Here is an 18649-nt window from a genome sequence, read left to right as displayed (position 1 = left end):
ACTACCTCTGTGTGTGTGTGTGTGTGTGTGTGTGTGTGTGTGTGTGTGTGTGAATACACCATTAGGCCACTCTCTGTGACATCTACCCTTTACACATGTAAAGTGGGACAGCTGCAGTGAAGTTATGGAGGATTTATTTACAACAAAGTCCAAGTCTTTAAGGGTGAAATCGTTGTGTGTGTGCCTGTGCACATCTCTACATTCATTACGCTCCTAAGAGCTAGTCAAGGGTGTCTCTCCTCTTGCCTTGCACCCTTTGAACCTTCATTTGCACTGTCAGACAAAGAAATGAGTCCATGAATCTTGTGGACTCGGGCTTAATTAAACTATGTTATATTTCCCCCACCTGGCATTAATCTCACCGTAGGGGGTATAGAGAGGAGGGGTGAGGGGGGCGTGGGGCACAAGTTGGCTAATGGTCTGTACATCCTGATGCCGCATTGATCTCCAGAAAGCCCCCATCCCCCTCTGGTCAAACGTTTTGCAGGAATGATTTGTTGAAGAACAAATGAAAAAATTAATGTGTGCATCTAAGAGGCTTGTGCATGTGTGTGTGCCGGTGTGTGGAAAAGTGTGAAAAGGGCAAAGAGCAAATATTTACTTGGCACAATGTGGCCAACAGAACAAGCAGATGTGCCCATTCGACCCATATATCATATATAGAAAATGGCAGACACAGCCTCTACTCCCGCAAATCGCTGTACTCCAAACACTCTCCAAGAGCAGAGAGCCGGACTGCTGCAGAATCCAAATCAACGTGAGCTCAGATGACTTATAGACCCACAGCTTGAAAGTCAGGGTACCGATGAACTGCACTGGTACAGTACATGAAAGGACAACGGTAAATCCTCCTGATGAGGACGAGTCTTTCATCGTGTTTTTCCAGTTTCGCACATTTTAATTAGCGGGTTAAAAGGCTGCTTTGAGAGGAGATCTGCATGAGGAAATATATAATCTATAATCCATCTGTGAAATGGACTCTGTGATGATGCTTTCTTTGAATGCAAATGCACTCTCATAGGAGATGTGTCTATTCCTCCTCTCCCCTGTTTCCTAAATGCTTACTATATAGCTGCACTCATCTCGGCTCCAATTCCTGAGAAATAATTTCTGAGAAATAAAACTCAATTTCCCACAGTGGGCAGAGAAAGCGAGGCCAATATGAGCATAGTTGACGTACAGGCTAAATTGCAGATGTCGTTTCATTAGTGTGAGGCAAGCTCATCTCTCAGAAAACATATCTGACTCTCTAGGGCATCTCTTGTGCATTATGAATGAGACAGTCAAGCCCTAGCTCCTCCGGAATAAATTAAAGGCACTTCGTGACATTTTGAAAATTAATCTGTTGTTTTTTTGCTCAGCGGGCACTTGTCACAATGTGAGCAAAAATAAAAAAAAGTTTCTGCAATTGTCCTGGAGGTGGCGAGGGACTAGCTGTCCATGTCAGTTTCTGGGAACAAAGTTAACAATGTAAACAAGCCATTTTTAGCTGACAAATTTGTCACTCGCCCTACACATAATAATTTTTATTAAAAAAAAAAAAAAGAACTCTGCTGATTGTAATTGTGAAGACATTCATTTAAGAGGTCTCTATGCAAACAATGCAGAAGCAAGTCATCAAAGCAAAAACTCTATTTACAGTCAATTCACTCCAAATGCACTCGTTTCAAAGTACACATAAAAAGGTGCAAGCAGGGACGAGAGAAAGCACAATTTCCCTATTGGGACCGAGAAAATATCACATTATTATACACATGCTTTGGATTCAGTGTGATCAGAGCTGTGGGTGTTTGTCATGCTGGTAAGCTCAGACCTCAGGGGATTGGTCTGGAGGAGGCTCTATTCTTCACTGGCATGAAAAACACCTGTAACATCAGCAATGGGCAATTCAAGGGCAACTGCTGCAAGTCTTTCTTCTGCGTGACTACTGTATTCCATTATGCATGAACTTAGAGGGGTGCACTTTGTCTTGGCTGGAGTTAAGCTGGGGACCACAGGGGGTGATTAGGACACCATGTACCTTCTGTTGAACACCCACAACAGCTGCTCTGATGTGGGACTCTCAAACGTAATGAATGCTCAATGACTCTTAAAACATTCAGAGGGCAAAATATAACTAAATATCGTGTTTTTATTTCATTAAAACTTATTTAACAAGCAAAAAGAACCACAAGTATTATGAAACGGCAGCTTGAGGGTAATTTAAAAAGGAGAGGGAAGGTCACATCAAGTGAACACAGTGTGGAGTTTCCCAGTGCAGTTGCTGGTGTACCTTTGCCGACAGCAGCTCCAGTGAAGCAGATGGGGTTGGGTGTCTTGATAAAGGCCAACTCAACTCTACTGTACTTGCTGAGGGAGGAGAGAGTGTGTCTTATTCACCTTTCTGGCCCAGATTCTCTCGGTCTGCATGGGGATTTGGACCACTTACATGTAGGTCACAGGACCATTTCTTTAACAGTTTGGCTATGTAACACATTTTCAGTCGCAAGGGCCTCGACAGAGAGCCGAAGTGAAACCAGAACTTAGGGGTTTTGTTCCACAGATAAATTTGCAATAACACAAATGACTAAAAATCCAGCACTGGAACAAAGCCTTACCATTCTATAAGGAAGGTAATTTAAACTTAAGCCACATTGCACCTTTATTATAGATATAGACTAAACCAAGCAGCGACATGAGTACCCCTGCTGCTGCACTGGCAAATTCTCATGGTTTTCTTCTATATGCAGACAAATTAATAGTTGTTTAACTTTTACCTAAGTGCTGTAGTGTCTTAGGTCCTGTTCAGACGCTTAACCACATTCAAAGGTGATCTGGGTCATATTCTTTTAGTAGTGTGAACTCAAATGTGTCCTGGGCCACAGTGAAGGACCACCCACTCAACTGATGTCCTCTCCCACAGTCTAATTAGTTCGGACACCAAAAATAACTGAAATGCTACCAAAAATATTTGACCATTTCAAATGGCTAAAACCTTATTTCATTTGTAGTGCTCTCTCTCTCTCCCTCTCTCTCTCCCTCTCTCTCTCCCTCTCCCTCTCCCTCTCCCTCTCCCTCTCACTCTCCCTCTCACTCTCCCTCTCACTCTCCCTCTCCCACACACACACACACACACACACACACACACACTGACAGCAGACCCGTCTGTCAGATCGGCTAAAAACAACAACGCATACATGTGTATTTGCATATAGAGCGGGGAAATGAGATCCAATCACAAGTGGTCACTCGAGACACATGGAGACGCATTTTAATGCCAGGTGTGATCTGCCGCACTCAGAGCTATCCACTTGTGACCTGAGACGCATGTTAATGGCAGAGTCTGAACAGGGCTGTGAAAAGTAAACCCCAGAAGTGAGTTTCATTTTGCAGAAACAACAATGAAAGAAAGGTCTGTTGTGATGTCACGACTTTGGCTCCCTCTCTCTCGGGTCTGGATCTAAGGATCCTTTCAGAATTTAATTTAGGTTCTAATCTTGATTAGACACAAAAGGGTGGTTTGCCTCCTGCATGGACTGAAACAATAGAGCTCTGGGAGCTAAACGGGCCGAGTGAGGGTTCTTACTATGAACAACCATTATGAAAAAAAAAAAAAATCAAATGAATGTGTGCATATGTGTGATTCTAAGTGTGAACGTGTGAGTGTGTACCTGCTCCTCTTCCATGTCTGCTTGTCTACCTGCCTGTCAGTCAGTCTACCTGCATGTGTGCATGGTTCTGTATGAAGGCAAGTAAGAAGAATAGAAGACAGTGAGCAGGGAAGACGCGCTGTCAGTCAGTGCTGGCTGAGCAAGGAGCTGATGGGAGAAGGAGGGAAGACGGTTGGCGGGCCGGAGCCATGCACTATTCAGGCATCATTCAGACGGAGCGCGACCACTGGGGCAAAACACCACAAGGGTCTCGGCAACACGCACTTTTACGCATGTGAAGACCGCACGCACCTGCCAAAGACTGGGGTTTGTATTCTGAAACAGGAGCTGCCTCAGCAAATCAAGAGTCAACACTGTGGTACTAAGGTTTCCTCATATACTGCAGTCTGAACCATTAAGAAGCACAACAATCAGTAGCTCTGTCGCTTGCTGTAAATGCTGTGGTACGTAATCTTGGATATTACAGTAGATGAATGCCTTCCCCTCTCGCATTGTCCCAGTGTCATCTGCAGCCATTCTGCCAGTGAGGTCAGAAAAACAATACAGTCAGGACAGACACCTTTATCACGCAGTGTATTAAAAAGTTAAGCTCCCCTCCTATAAACCTTGAATACTGTGAGAGAGTCCTGAACTGTCTAACTCATCTAGAGGACAAAGTGATGGCGCCAGGGAGCAGACGGCTCGTAAACTAATGGGACTCTTGTAAAAAGATACTCCCCCCTGGATTATACCTGCTCAGGAGGCCTGATGGATTGCCCAGATGGCTGGGAGAGGACACCCAGCATAGATGAGTGTACAGGTGTGAGAATGTGTGTGTGTGTGTGCTGTAACGAGGACTTGAATAGTCAATTCCCAGGAGCTTGCCGGGCCTTTAACTGATTTAGATGAAACTGGTTCTTAAATATCTGACCGACTGACATTTCTTCTTTAAAGAATATTCAGACATTTCGAATTTTACTGATGTGATTTTTGGTAATGGTTATATGAGGAGGAGTGGTTTTCTACCTTTAAAAAACAGGTCATTAAAAGCAGTGTAGACTTAAAGGATAATGAGCTACCACAGTACAACTGGTAGTTTGAGAAATCAGTAATAACAGGCACATTTATGACCACACATCTATTAAGCTCTAACGATCATTAAGAAATGTTAACCTAATCATGCAATTTGCACACACGCACACACACACACACACACACACACACACACACACACACACACACACACACACACATCCCTTCTAAATGTTATCAAACTGATAAGAGAAGGTGAAGCTCAAATATACAGAATAACATATGTTGAACTGTGCTTTTTTTCATGTTTACAAAGGCTTATGTAACCCTCTACAAAGCCTACACAATACAGTAGACGTGAAACAATTAGATGAATAATCAATGAGTTGATCAACAGAAAAAATTATCAGCAGCTATTTCGATAATCAGTTGATCATTTAAGAAATATTTTAAGCACTAGCTCCAGCTTCTCATATGTTCTCTTTTTCTCTTGTAAACAATATCTGTTAGTCCAACATAAATTGTTTGAAGTTAATGTTGAATGTGATGGACAATTTTTTTCTATTTGCTGACATTTTATAGACTAAAAGATTAATCAACAATTAAAATGTCTCCCCTTCGACACAGCAATGGTTTTATTTTCCACTCAAAAAATAAAAGTCACAAGTCAGTGAGATTTTTTTTTTGAGTTCTTTGGTGTGATGAAACATAAAATCACTCATATAAAAACATTTCATATATCTGGGGTTTACATAAGCTTAACATTACTAAGGTTGTAGCTAACCTCAGCAGTGGTATAAAACGAGAGCCTTAAGGAAAGAGAAAAAAGCCTGACATAGGGCTATGCTGAGGATGCGGTATAAATATGTAATGCCATTTAGACAGAATTCACAGAATTGATAAAAACAAACCTCTGGCTATTTCTTCCAAACCCTGAGTTAGTAAATCACTAAATGTAGATAATGAACTGTAGGTTCAAACTAAAGCTGTTGCCAGTGGACACATAAAGCAGCACTTGCCAGTGGGCAGCAGAGAACAGGTGTGCACTGTAAAGGCTGAAGTGTGTTCAGTCAAGCTTCTCTTTGAAAAGACAGGATGAAAAGTTCACATGGACGACCACATGGTGTAACATAAACTCAGCCAGACAATCTGGGAGGCTACTCACACAGGAGACAGCTGGTGGTTGGACCAACCTTATTAAGTCAGGTGTTTTGCCTGGGGACATCCTCGGAGGCATCTCTCACACACACACACACACACACACACACACACACACACAAACAAACCAAAATTCATGTGCATATACTGTACATATACCACTGACTGTTAGCATGGTTACTGTGCAAGAAACAGCAGATCCAATTTTAAAGCAGAAAATGGGAAATCACAAAATGCAGTGACTTTAAGATTCAGTATTTCTCTCAGCATCTGCTTTCTAAGAATAAGAAAAGAAAATAACCTACGATGCATTTTCTTTTTCCTCTCTAGCTTTCACCAAACGCATGCTATTAATGTCTCAAGTAAAAGAGGAACACTGCACTGAGAAATCACATGTAAACCCTCCTCTCTGCAAATTTGCCATACTTCCCAGAGAATTAAATACCTAGACAGTCTAATGCCACATTATCTCTTCTTTTACATTTTCCAAGCCCGTGACACACACCTCTGAAATTGTCACACATGCACAGACGCATTAGTACTGAGTTAAATTGAATTACATCACCACTTCCCCACTTTGATGGCGGCTATTAACTTTGCAAACAGTGCTGATGGTAAGCCTATCATATGGTGGCTGCTGTGTAACACGATTGCAGATTGTGGCACTACAGAGTGTGGAGCGAGCAACCCGTAGCATAAAGTAGCAAGCCTGCTAACGGGCACGGCTGCTGCAGTGAGGGTGATGGCGGTTGGGGAGAAGCTGTGCTATGGTGGTGGTGGAGGTGTAACAAAGAGCTGCAGCACCCCCAACAGAGGGTAGAGACACACCGACAGGCAGCAACACAAAGAGAGGAAGTGTGTGTGTGCATTTTTGCAGTTTTCTACTTTCTACTTTTTTGATTCTTTTTACTATTACTATGTTTTCATCTGCTACTTACAGTGTGGGTGGCCTGTACATGTTCAGCGTGTGTTTGCACACATATGTGGGAGCACATGTGTGACGTGGACTCTGCCTCATATAATAACCACACAAAGAGCAAACAGAAAGTAGGACAAAAGACAAAGAGAAGAGACAAACAAAGACAGGTTCTGATTAAAAGGAGAAGTAAAAGACAGAGTGAGGATAAATTGCTAGGAAAGAGAAGAGGAGAAAGGACCATTGCCATAGCAACAGCAGTATTTCTGTCATCCAGCAATAACTGCTTGATGTCAGATGCCAGCTCTTGGTCTTAAAATCTATTAAAAAGAAAAAAATATGCAGAAAAGTCTGTAAAACCCGGCATTATGGCTTATAGCTCATCATATAGCAAGTGGCTCACAGAAGCTTTACAACAGTAAACACACAAACAAAATCTGCCACACACACAAACACTACTTATTCCTGAATTATGAACAGAGCTCGCAGAGAAAAAATAAGTTTTGCAAATAGCTGAAATATATAACAAGCTACAGGAAAGTATGACAGACCATCTTGTCAGACACACCCTTATGGACGGGCCCCAGGGAGCCAAGAGTGTTGCGCCCACCAAATGAAACAGACAGGACTTTTAACTACAAGCTGTGAACTTTTCATTGTTGTTTTTATATTTAGTCTAAGGGACCTAACTGGGAGGCTGGCATATTTGCTCACTGGTGTTGTTTCACAAAAACACACAACACTATGCTCAGACAAGTGCACACAAACTTATTTTTCTAATTCAGAAAGTTTTAAATTACTTACAGGACACTCAAATTATGGAGAAGAGCAGAAGTTGTGACGTTAGAAAAATGAAATGAGAAACAAGACTAGGGTCGCCCTCAGCAGAGCACATACCTCTGTCAGGGGCAAACAGTTTCTTCCATCAGATCAAGATTATTATCAGAATCTGCACCAAATTGTACATAAATGTGTCTGATTTTTTATATCAAGATCCAAATATCATTTAATGAGAAAATTATGAAAAAGTTGGAAAATGGCTTGCACTGCACTTCTTGCAGTGTTGAGCAAACAGATAATAAAATCACTGGATTCGTCCCTTTAACCGAACCAGCACCAAAATTTAATGGGTTCTTCCCTTGGCTATATCCCTCCACCAAATTTGGTACAAATCACTTGAATAGTTTTTGCATAATCCTGCTGACAAACAAACAAACAGACACAGGTGAAAACATAACCTCCTCTGTGAGGTAAAAATGCCCCTGGCCATATGGAAAATCAAACAGCCTCAGATTTTATTTAAGTGGTGGGGAAAGAAACAGTTTAGGTAATAGAAGCCTGTTAGTGTGTTCATGTTTATGTCTGGTTTAGTAGTACACATTGATAGACACTATGATCAATGCAGATCAATATCAAAATCTGTAGAAATCAATGATTTTTTTTTGGATGTAACAAATTTCAGTTAAAATCATCTCTGCTTTTGATTGGCTAAATATTTGATTTGATTTCACCAGGGATCATAACAGAGTTTCTGAATTGTGTTGTGTTAACGCAGGAAAAGTGTATTGATTGGCTAAATATTCAAGCACATTTCCTCCTACAAATAATGCCACTGTTGTAAGTGCCCCCCCCCCCCAATCCCCCGTTTCCCAGCTGAAATAACTCCCTCCTCTATGAGCACACAGTGGGCGCTGTGTTCAGGTTCACGCAACAGACTGACTCGCCTCAGGACATCAGGAATAATTAGGCGAGATCAACCTGACATCAATCACCCTACTCTCGCACATGCACAGGTCATCACCTTCTACAAGACCTTACATGCTAAACAGGCCCCTGTCACAACCTGTCGCAAGGCTCAAAGGAGAGACAAAGAGAAGCAGAGAGGGAGAGTTAAAGGGACAGGGATATCACAGAGCTGAGTGCAAAGGAGATCATGGAGGGAAGCTGGACAGGTATAATGATCAAAAAACTGAAAAGAAGACAAGTGAGAAAAAAAAAAAAAAAAACAGGTGGAAACAGGTAAGTGAAGGTGCACCACTTCAATTCAATGCATTTTCTTCTGACTAACAATGTTGTACAGCAAAGTTTCATATCACCTGAGGAATGAAAAGTGTAACTTCATGCTGCCTACACCTGTGACAAGACTAACTAGGCTGTGACACAAAAGTCGAAGTAGCCATGAAGCCAAGTTATGGGCTAAGTCCGTCGAGTTCAGAAAATCAGACGCAGTCACACAGTCAGAGACATACAAACGCGCTGCACACTCCAGAGACTGGCACGCCCGACATGTCGGGGGGCTTGTCCCAAAAACATGGCTGCCTCTGCAATTAATTACACCATTCAAGTGAGGGGCAAGCCAATGGATCATCCCGCCCCCCCCCCCTTCCTTTGAGCTCAAGGACGGTCGGTCGAGTTTCTCTTTTACACAAGGGGGCGTCATCCCCACCAACAGTGTGGAGTGGTATGTGTGGGGATTTGTATAAATGTGTCACAGACAGCATGTGGGGACAGTGACCTACGCTTTAAGGACAAGGAGTTTAATTCATTTTTTCGTCACCCTTTTAACTGAAAACTGCAATAATCAGCTCATGTGTAAATGGCAAAAGACTGTAAGTGAAAAGAATTATATCAGTATTTCAAACCACACATATTCATGCCCAAAAACAGAACAATTTTGTAAAACAAGGTCTAAAATGACTCATAACCATAAGCAAACCATGATATTGTTTACTTTTGCCCCAGAAATAGGTTTAAATTCCTTCACATGGTGGCAATTTCTTTTTTTGTATTATCATCTATATCCCATTTTTTGCCACTGCAATGACCCAATTTCCCCATGGGGATCATTAAAGTTTCATCTTATCTTATCTTATCTGCCCCTATCCCTCTCCCCTCCCCTATCACCCCTCATCACCCCCCTCACCCCCAATCCTTCACTTAATTATGTCCCATGAATGAAGTTCATCTTTCATGCTGCCAGCAGCCGGCAGCGTGGCTCGCCCGTTCTGGGCTATCTAATCATGGCGCAGAGACTAAACTAAATTTAGACAGCCGGCTTGTGATGCCTGCCGGGCCCTAATGGGGGCTGACATCTCAAGACACTCTGCTGATGTACAGGATACACTCTGCTCGAGCAGGCCGCAACCACCGTTGACTAATGCTGATGACTTGTGAACCAGTTTGTTTTGCTCCAAAAGTTTTCAAGGGGATCACACACACACACACACACACACACACACACACACACACACAGAGGTGAAGGACTGTGCTGACTAAGGCCATTCAAACTTAATGAAATTCAGCATTTACATTTTAGGATCTTAGCCAACGCTCCCAGTGTGTGTATCTGACAGTAATCCACATGTAATCTACATGTGGCAGGTACAGCAGTGACAAAGTGACACAAACTTGGACACTTATATTCAAATAGCAAACCAATCAGCTGTGTCTGCTGACGGCAGAGGATCTGTGGATGCAGGTTAACATAATGGATAAGACATTTTAACAGTGGCAGTGATAACACGATCATCATTAACAATTGAAAGGGATCTGTACTGATTTTACACATGAAGGCCTGAGCACAGGTGTTGGGGAGTACAACTTCTACATGTGTGAAAACAACAGTATGAAGCCTTTACACTGCGACTCCAGAGAGACCCTGATGAACTGCCTCAAGTGATGTCACTTGAGTCAGAGTCAGCTGGGGCTGAAGACCACAAGTTCAAAATTGCAAAAAAAAAAATGTGTAGAGTTAGAAAGAGATGAGGTTACCAGGTCTCCGTAGCCTGTTCCTCATAGCTGTTGAGGCCAAATTAACTCTTTTGACATAACCTGATCAAACTGTCAGTGGTCAGCAGGTAATGTAGGCGCCAGGTTTTCACACGGATAAGTGTGTGGTTCTGCTGTATCGATTTTGACTTTTTTTTTTTCCACCTGTCCATAATGAGTCCAAAAATATCATAAAAGTGCTAAATTGGAGGAGAGCTCTTTTCATATTATCACAAATGTAGTGAGGAATCTGAAGCCTTCAGTGTGAAGCACAAGATTCAAGTAAATTTTGATACTTTCTGCAAATGAAAGCCTGACTGATAAATCAGATGATATGTGCTTAGTGTACGCCAGGTGATAATCACAAGAAATATCAGTGCAGAAATATGATTGAGGTAATTTAGTTATCAACCTCAGAGAACTGATAACATTCAGGAAGGCAAATCATGATGCATCTAAAACAGTCCCGACCAGTATCAAAACCCAGAGGCCGAGCTGCAGGAGGCGCTGCAGGTTAGAGATTGGGGCATGTTTAAAGTAAGCACTGTTGATGTCAATGAGCTAACAGTTGTGGTCACATGCAAGAGTGCTAAATTGATTGATGATGATGCTGCTGCTCTTAGGTTGCTCTACAGGTAACTGTAAAAATCTATCCAAACCAGAAACCATGGGTCAACAAATCAATACACAAGGTCTTAAAGGTGCATACTGCACAGGTCACATGGTACCTTATAAAGCAGAGTCCTACAAACTTAGAAAAGTGGTAAAAGCAGCTAAGCAGCATTACAGAGACAGAGTAAAGGCATAGCTGGATGAATGAGACAGCATTTGTGTATGGCAGGGTCTCAAAACGATCACTGGAAGCAGACTCCTCTCTGGTGAAGGATTTAAACAACTTTTTTTGCACGTTTTGACGCCGGCCACACTGGAGGCCGCACTGCTGCTGCTGACACTGAGGTGAACGTGAGAGCCACTGGCATGTACTCAGCAGGTGACTGCTCATTAAGTGCCGCAGTGCTGAAAAAACTCTGAGGAGGGTGAACAACAGGAAAGATGCGGGCCCAGACCAGCAGCCGATATACTGTTATTCTGTGTTTTTGTTTTTAACTCTTAAATATCTGTATCGATATTGGCATTTTAAAAAGTCCAGTCTTGGTCGGGATATGCTGTGAATGTTTCACAAAAAATTCTATTTCAGTATTGGCCTAAAAACTGAAAAACAGTATGAGTCAGGTTATAGTTCCATTGTTTCACAATAAAAGCCTTCCAGGGCAGATAATTATGACCTCTGAAACACTATTAACGTGAAACAGATGGAGGAAGTGTTGACTTTGCATTGACAGCAGTGACACTAAATGTCTGTGCTATAGCAACAAGAACAGATTACGAAACAAAGACATTGCTTACTAAAATATGATCAAGTATACTCATAAAAGAGGAGAAATCTGAATCAAAGACTTGCCTTTAATAACAACCTGTCTCAAATAAATGCCTGGGTGTCTCTTCAGTTGAGGTAAATTAAGACCACAGCCACCATCAATGCATGGAGGCTACAATATTCTCTCTTTTTACATTTAAGTTTGAGGAGGTTTTTATTGTCATTCCAGCATGTTGTACATGAAGGGCAGCAAAATGGGGAACTCTGGTTCAGGAAATAGCAATAATAAAAGCACACAATAAAACACAATTATATTTAGGGTATTTAGACAGGAATATAACCCATTCTCTTGCCAAGCAGCACATTTTCCTTATTCTGTCTCCTAGCCTCACTTCATACTCCCCTTCGATCAGGCACACTCAACACACACATAAACACACACACACACACACACACACGCACACACAGCACATAAGAACTACCCAAGGACATCAGATCAACATCCTTAATCTTAATACAGAAGAGATCTGAGAGCAAAAACTGCTTTTAACAGAGACTTTGACAAAACATCCTGCATCCTTTTTCACAGCATGCACACATCTTCTGCCACCACAACTCAGGTCTGAACATGCGGCATGAAGACATACTGTATATAAAATCAAATTTTCAAAGTGGCGCAAATTGTCTCCTGCCTAAATCTTGACAGAATCATGGCTGTTGTCACAAAATATAACTTGATTGAGAACACAAGGCAGAGTACTTAACCAAGTATGTCACTCCAGTCTGTATCTGACATAAACATATTAAGTTTGTTTTTTCTTCATTTAAAAGAAATGTTTAATGTTATGATGAACACATTTTATATGGTTTGTTTTATATTCATTAGATACAATATGAGGTTTAAATATATCAAACTCCTTTGGCAGCCTTGTTCTCTCCCTCCATGCTGAATATACCTGCGAATGCTTTTGCAAAATGTGCGTAAAATTCATATTCAAGGTACGTGACATGATATAAATAAATTATAGATTGGTCCCTGACTGGATCTTGACATTCAAACTGAACACTCAGACTAGCTCACTATGCAAACTTGTCTTTGATGTTTTATGTACTTGAAACAAACTTGATGCAACAAGTTGGTTCACAGCAGTCGCCAAAACTTAGTTTTAGGGGACAAAAAGTTAACTGTAAAGGGGGGGGTGTCTGCAAGGATTTCATGGCCACTGGGGTAGCAGTGATAGCAAACAAAGTCTCTAGGGTTGGATAAACAATAAAGGCCTGTCGTTTGGTTAGAACAAAGGCCTGTCATTTGCTTTTGTTGTTTTTCCCCTTGTAATCTGCATGTCCAGATGGCTGGATGACTTCTCCCTCACAGCATCATTAAAAGTGCGGCACAGCTGGCAGACTGAGAGTGAGCAAACTATGAGTGAGGAAGCAAAAGTGAGAGAGCTTGGAGAGCAAAAAAGAAACAGGCAGAACTAGACAGAAGCTGAGAAGTGAGGAGAAAATGAACAATCTCTTACCTAGATCTGTGTTGGGCCCCGCCAACAACTGTTTGAACTTATCCAGTCGGGACGCTTCCCTCTCAGTCATGGCCGGAGTGCCAGATGTGTTCTGGTCAGCCATGCGGGCCACTAGTGGGATGACGGGTGGCCGGTGGGGCAGAGACCGCTGTCTGTGGAGCGCTGCACACTCACCTGCTGCATCTGGTGGGCAGATAAAGACAAGAGACAGGGGAGACAGGGTGAAGGCTCACATTAACACACACACACAACCTAATGGAGGGATTTCAAAAGATGCTGCACAGGATCTTGTGGCTGCGATGAACATCTACAGCTTTTTGCATGTGAAAGGACTGAAAGTTTTGTGTTTACTACCACATGTTAGCAAAGTCTGATCAGAGGTGTGTGTTTAGATCTTAATGTTTAGAAACAACATGTCCAAAAGATCATGGTTTGGCTCTAATGTATCACTTTCTCCCTCCCATCTTCTTCCTCCGGATCCCTGGGTGAGGGAGGTGTGGGTGGAGGCTAACAGTCTTCTACAGCCCCATATTGCTCTGTATTCACTAAAGCATGGCAGCCTTTGAGCGATCCAATCAAATCTCAAGGATCTGATTTAAATCTCTTTTCACTCACTTCAATCACTGCGCACAAGTTTCTTCTGAACAGAGAATTCCATTCAGTCTGTTTAGAGGGGAGGGCAACTTTGATTAGCCTTTTTTCAAGAGAAGGAAGAAGTGTCCATGACCTTCCCTCAGCTTTAATTTGAGCAGCAGTAAGGTGACACAATGTTGCAGCAACTGCTGTGCACAGCAACTTCCCGTATCCCTGCTAGTTAGTGTGTTATCAAAGTTAGATTAAAGACCTGCTTTTTCAGGTTCACTGAGCTAATAGTTTTCAAACTACAACTCTAATCTGTATTACTATAATGTGGCCAACACATAGAATACATAAAACCACTGCAACCTAAACTTGAAACCCAATGGGACTATTGGATTTTAGCTATAATTCTGGTGTATGGTTCCTCAAATCTTCTTCTAGCCAGGTGGTAGTGAATGCAGTTACTGTTAATGGTTTGTTTTGTAATGAGCCGCCAGGATGGCAGCAGTTGTTGCAAAATTTCTGTGACGCATCTATAACGGATACACAAACACATTAATTCAGTCTGCTGAGGGCCACATGCTCTCCCAGATGTGCAAAAAATATAAAACAAAGAGTCACATGCACACACAACGAACCAGAGACGCCACACTCGCAGACAAGTTATGAACAAGCTGGTGAGGTCAGGGCGGCAGTATGGAGAGGGATGCTCCTTCTGTCACACTGAGCAAAGGTTCAGAAAGAGCCCTGCCAACATTTCTCAGTGCTACAGCAAACTGTGGCACATCTACTGTGTGTGGATTGAGTCACACAAACACTCAATAGCAATTAAGAAAACTGGAACGCTGCCGATTTTAATACCCTTTTCAGTTTTTACAGGAACAAATAAAAAGCTACAAATCTGTTCTCAACCACTTTATTTGCACTTTCAAAAATTAAAAAAGATTATTAAAGCCCGTGGCAGTTTCTCTGTAGTGGAACCTTTTTTGTAACTGTAACAATGAGCCCCTTTTATAGTCCATTTAATAACTTTTAACTTTTAAGAGGCTGTAAAAGAAAAAGTCAAGTTAGAGGAAGTTGGTTATGCCCACTTGTCTATCACAGTATACTGCTTCAATTATCACAAATAATGGAGGAAAAATACATGCATGCATGAGCAGAGAGTACTTCCCCTGAACCAATATTACAGACAATTATAGCAGCAAAGTGTATATTTTTGTCAGGAATAACAGAGACGGCAGAGATCCCCAATGACCACTAACTTCTGTGTGTGTGTGTGTGTGTGTGTGTGTGTGCGTGTGCGTGCGCGTGTGCGTGCGCGTGTGCGTGCGTATGTGTGTGTATGAGTGTGTGTGTCCCTTGCTCTCTTCAATGCAGTGTAGCAGGATGATGAGTGCCAAGTCTATGAGAGATATATGGAGAGAGTCTGAGCCCCACTAATGAAAGCCATGCTGCGTGCCATTATCTAATTAGACTGGGGCAAGTGTGTTCACGCTATTCTTTGTTTTCTTGGTTTGTGAAGAGAAGAGAAGAGAAGAGAAGAGAAGAGAAGAGAAGAGAAGAGAAGAGAAGAGAAGAGAAGAGAAGAGAAGAGAAGAGAAGAGTCTCCACATGTCACTTGGTTTACCCACCTGCCAAATACATTGACTGTGCATGTATGAAGGTTTGCATCAGTGCTTGTGCTGACGACATGCTCACTAAAGGTGCAAGAACATGTCGTCCTGTATATCCCTGTATCCATACATGACGTGACAGTGCATGCAGGCCTGTACTGCACCTTCTCTGAGGAGATAAGAGGAGCTGCCTGAAGGCAACAGGCTGCTTATGTTATCTGTGTCTAAACACAGCGACGGGCAGATCAGCAGACACAAAGGCAGACAGACAGACAGATGACCTGCCAGACAGGACAGCAACGTCTGCTAATACTACTGCTGATGTTGCAACCTGTAATGCAACAGCAGACCTATCTCTTCACAATCCCTCTCCTCAATGTTTTGAGAAGTAGCACAGTGCTACTGTGCCCTGGTTTACGCTTTAACACTTCTATCTTTTAACTAAAATGCTTTGATTATAAAGACTTAAGTATTTGCATGTTCGCTCACTGTTTCATTGTTGTTCTCTCTGCCTAAACTGCAAGCAAGTCCAATCAAAGCACAACATTGGCAGTCTATCAGTCACCCTGCTGAAAACATCTGCCAAATATTTTTTCGCACATTTCTCTGCTGTTTGGATGCTGGATGGTTATTGCAGAAACTTGACATTATTTGAATGTGGTGACACAAAAGCAGCTGTGAGACCGGCATGAATAAATATACAAAAACAATGAAGCAGAGAAAAATAATTGTAGTTTTTAAAGTGAGAAAGTTATTTCCCAAAATCCTGAATATGTTCAACTATTCTATTCAGTTCTAAATGGAAAACCATTAAAAGTTTCCTGACATTTCCTGTGGTTTTTCCCAACAATTAACTATTTATACAGGAGGAACACCTGGTTGATAGTAAGAATAAAATAAAATCATGAAACAAAGTTAAAAGTTATGGGCATGTGTTGTATGGGGAGATTGATGAGAACTGTATTCCAGTTACACACGGGTTTCACAATGTCATTTCAAAATATTCCATGACACTGGTGCTCTAAAAGTAAACACAGTCTGTCTTCTAATATGCAGCTGTGCTAGAAAACTTTCTCGACACTGAGCAATGGTGTTCACTAACCTTTAGGTGACCCAATTGGAGCTTCGCTGTGGGACTTCACCAGGCGGCCATCAGTATAAGGGCTGCTTTGGGAGGCAAACGACAACTCTGGGCTGGTCACGTCTCCCTCCTCCACCCTGTCCTCCTCGTCCTCCTCGTCCTCCTCTTCCTCCTCCGCCGCCTCCTCCTGTGTGTCCTCTTCTCTCTGTTCCAGCTCTGTTGTGTCGTCCAGCCTCTGTCTCTCCTGCTGCTTGCTGTGATTCTCAATCACCTATAGAGTTTACAGAAAAAGGCTTGAGCCTTTGACCTCCCTATACAGTATTAAAAAATGTCGAGTATATATATATATATATATATATATATATATATATATAAATAAACATTTATTTTTTCTTCACCAATTTTTTCAACATCCCCCACCCATCATACATGCAAAGACGTGTGTTCAGACAGGCAAGTAAACAGTGTTGTAAGTCACACGATTTTCACTTCTGTCCATCCAAGAGAATTAACTGTAACTGTATCATTATGAATATGAAGATTCATAGAACCTGTTTGTGCAAATGTTGGTGAAATGCTTCAACTAGACAGAAAAGGCATATGGCGACTGTTCTATGACCAAACCCTCCCTAATTCTTCTTTCGAGCCCTGAGCATGTGTTCACCTTATTGGCTGTCTCCATGACCACCTCGATGTTAAGGTTCTGTGCAGCCATGGCCAGCAGCTCATCATCGTCATCCCCGACATCCCAGGCGTCACTTGTGATGCTCTCAAATTCCTGGAAGGTGGTCGCCTTCTTGGGCTTGCCTGGCGTGGCCGGAGGAGGCTTGTTGCCTGCTTTAATTAGACTGGAGAACAGAGAGAGGGCCATGAAGACAGAGGAGATAAGGGAAAGAGGACGAGATTAAGAGAAATGAGAGAAAAGGGGATTCGGGGAGGGGAGCACAGACAATGTGAACAGACAGGCAAGAGGAGAAAAGGAGATTAAGTAAATAAGAACAATGAGGATAAGGGAAAAAATGGGCAGGAATGAACAGTGAATCATTCTGACACTGACAGATGGGGATGGAAATAAAAGAACACTAACCCTTTGAAAAAGAGGAGAGCTGATCAATTAATAAATTAACCAACACTTGAATTGAACAAAGTATTTAAATTTTACACACGCACTGACAGTTTTTTGAAAGGCACTCGATAAACAATGAAACTCATAGGTATGTGAGTCACACAGAAGTCTCTATAGTCTCCTGCTATATTGCCATTAAGACGACCCCTCGTTATGTCGCTTGTTTTCACTGATGACGCTCATGTTTGTAGCTTTTATACAGAACAGCAAGGTGAAATAAAGATGCAACATTCCCACATTGAACAGGCTACAAACTGTTAATTGCAAAGACTTGAATCAAAAGCAGGCCTCAAACAGCGAACAGGGCAGAATCTGGCCAACGTCAAAAGACAAAATTTCACTCAGTTACTTTCTTGCACTGCAAGGATACCCCTTCATTCAAGAAAAAGAAATGCAACAGAAAAAAGAGAATTCAATTAAACTCAACATTTCCTGTTTAATCACGCGATGCAGAAAAGGGGAAAAGGGACGGGGGAGGAGGGGAAACTGGGGGCTGGGGTAGAGAGACGGAGGTGTTCTGATTTCTTACAAAGAGAAGGATTACCATAATAAAGAGAGAGACTTGTCCACATTAGCTCACTTCCATCATAAATTAGAAGAAAAGAGTCTGAACTTATACTCCGACAAAAAAAAAAAAAACAAGCAAATTAAATTCAACCCCCTGCGGGAATCTACATGATTAAACATCAGACAGAAGAAAGAAAAGGATTATTACTGAATAATAGGCTGTTTTTCTATCTGTGAGTGAGTGAGGGCGTGTGTGTGTGTGTGTGTGTGTGTGTGTGTGTGTGTGTGTGTGTGTGTGTGTGTGTGTGTGTGTGTGTGTGTGAGGAGAATTGGAACAAG

At 42.0% G+C, this 18649-nt stretch overlaps 1 protein-coding gene across 5 annotated transcripts in view; it reads right to left on the bottom strand.

The window, feature by feature from the left end:
* Positions 1 to 18649, bottom strand: part of tbc1d22a (TBC1 domain family, member 22a) — a 118937-nt gene that overhangs the window by 98447 nt on the left and 1841 nt on the right. For all 5 annotated transcript variants that reach the window (XM_071501820.1, XM_071501824.1, XM_071501819.1 and 2 more), the window contains 3 exons: positions 17342 to 17525; positions 16699 to 16948; positions 13405 to 13587 (listed from right to left, as the gene is read on the bottom strand). In XM_071501820.1, the coding sequence (XP_071357921.1) occupies positions 13405 to 13587; positions 16699 to 16948; positions 17342 to 17525 (617 nt within the window). The remainder of the gene's footprint in view (positions 1 to 13404; positions 13588 to 16698; positions 16949 to 17341; positions 17526 to 18649) is intronic.

The sequence above is a fragment of the Trachinotus anak genome, unplaced genomic scaffold (assembly GCF_046630095.1).
Source record: "Trachinotus anak isolate AG129_WGS33_773 ecotype Australia unplaced genomic scaffold, CSIRO_AGI_Tana_v1 ptg000018l, whole genome shotgun sequence".
Taxonomy (NCBI): Eukaryota; Metazoa; Chordata; class Actinopteri; order Carangiformes; family Carangidae; genus Trachinotus; species Trachinotus anak.
Note: the sequence above shows the minus strand (reverse complement) of the source record. Positions and strands in the feature narration are given on the sequence as shown.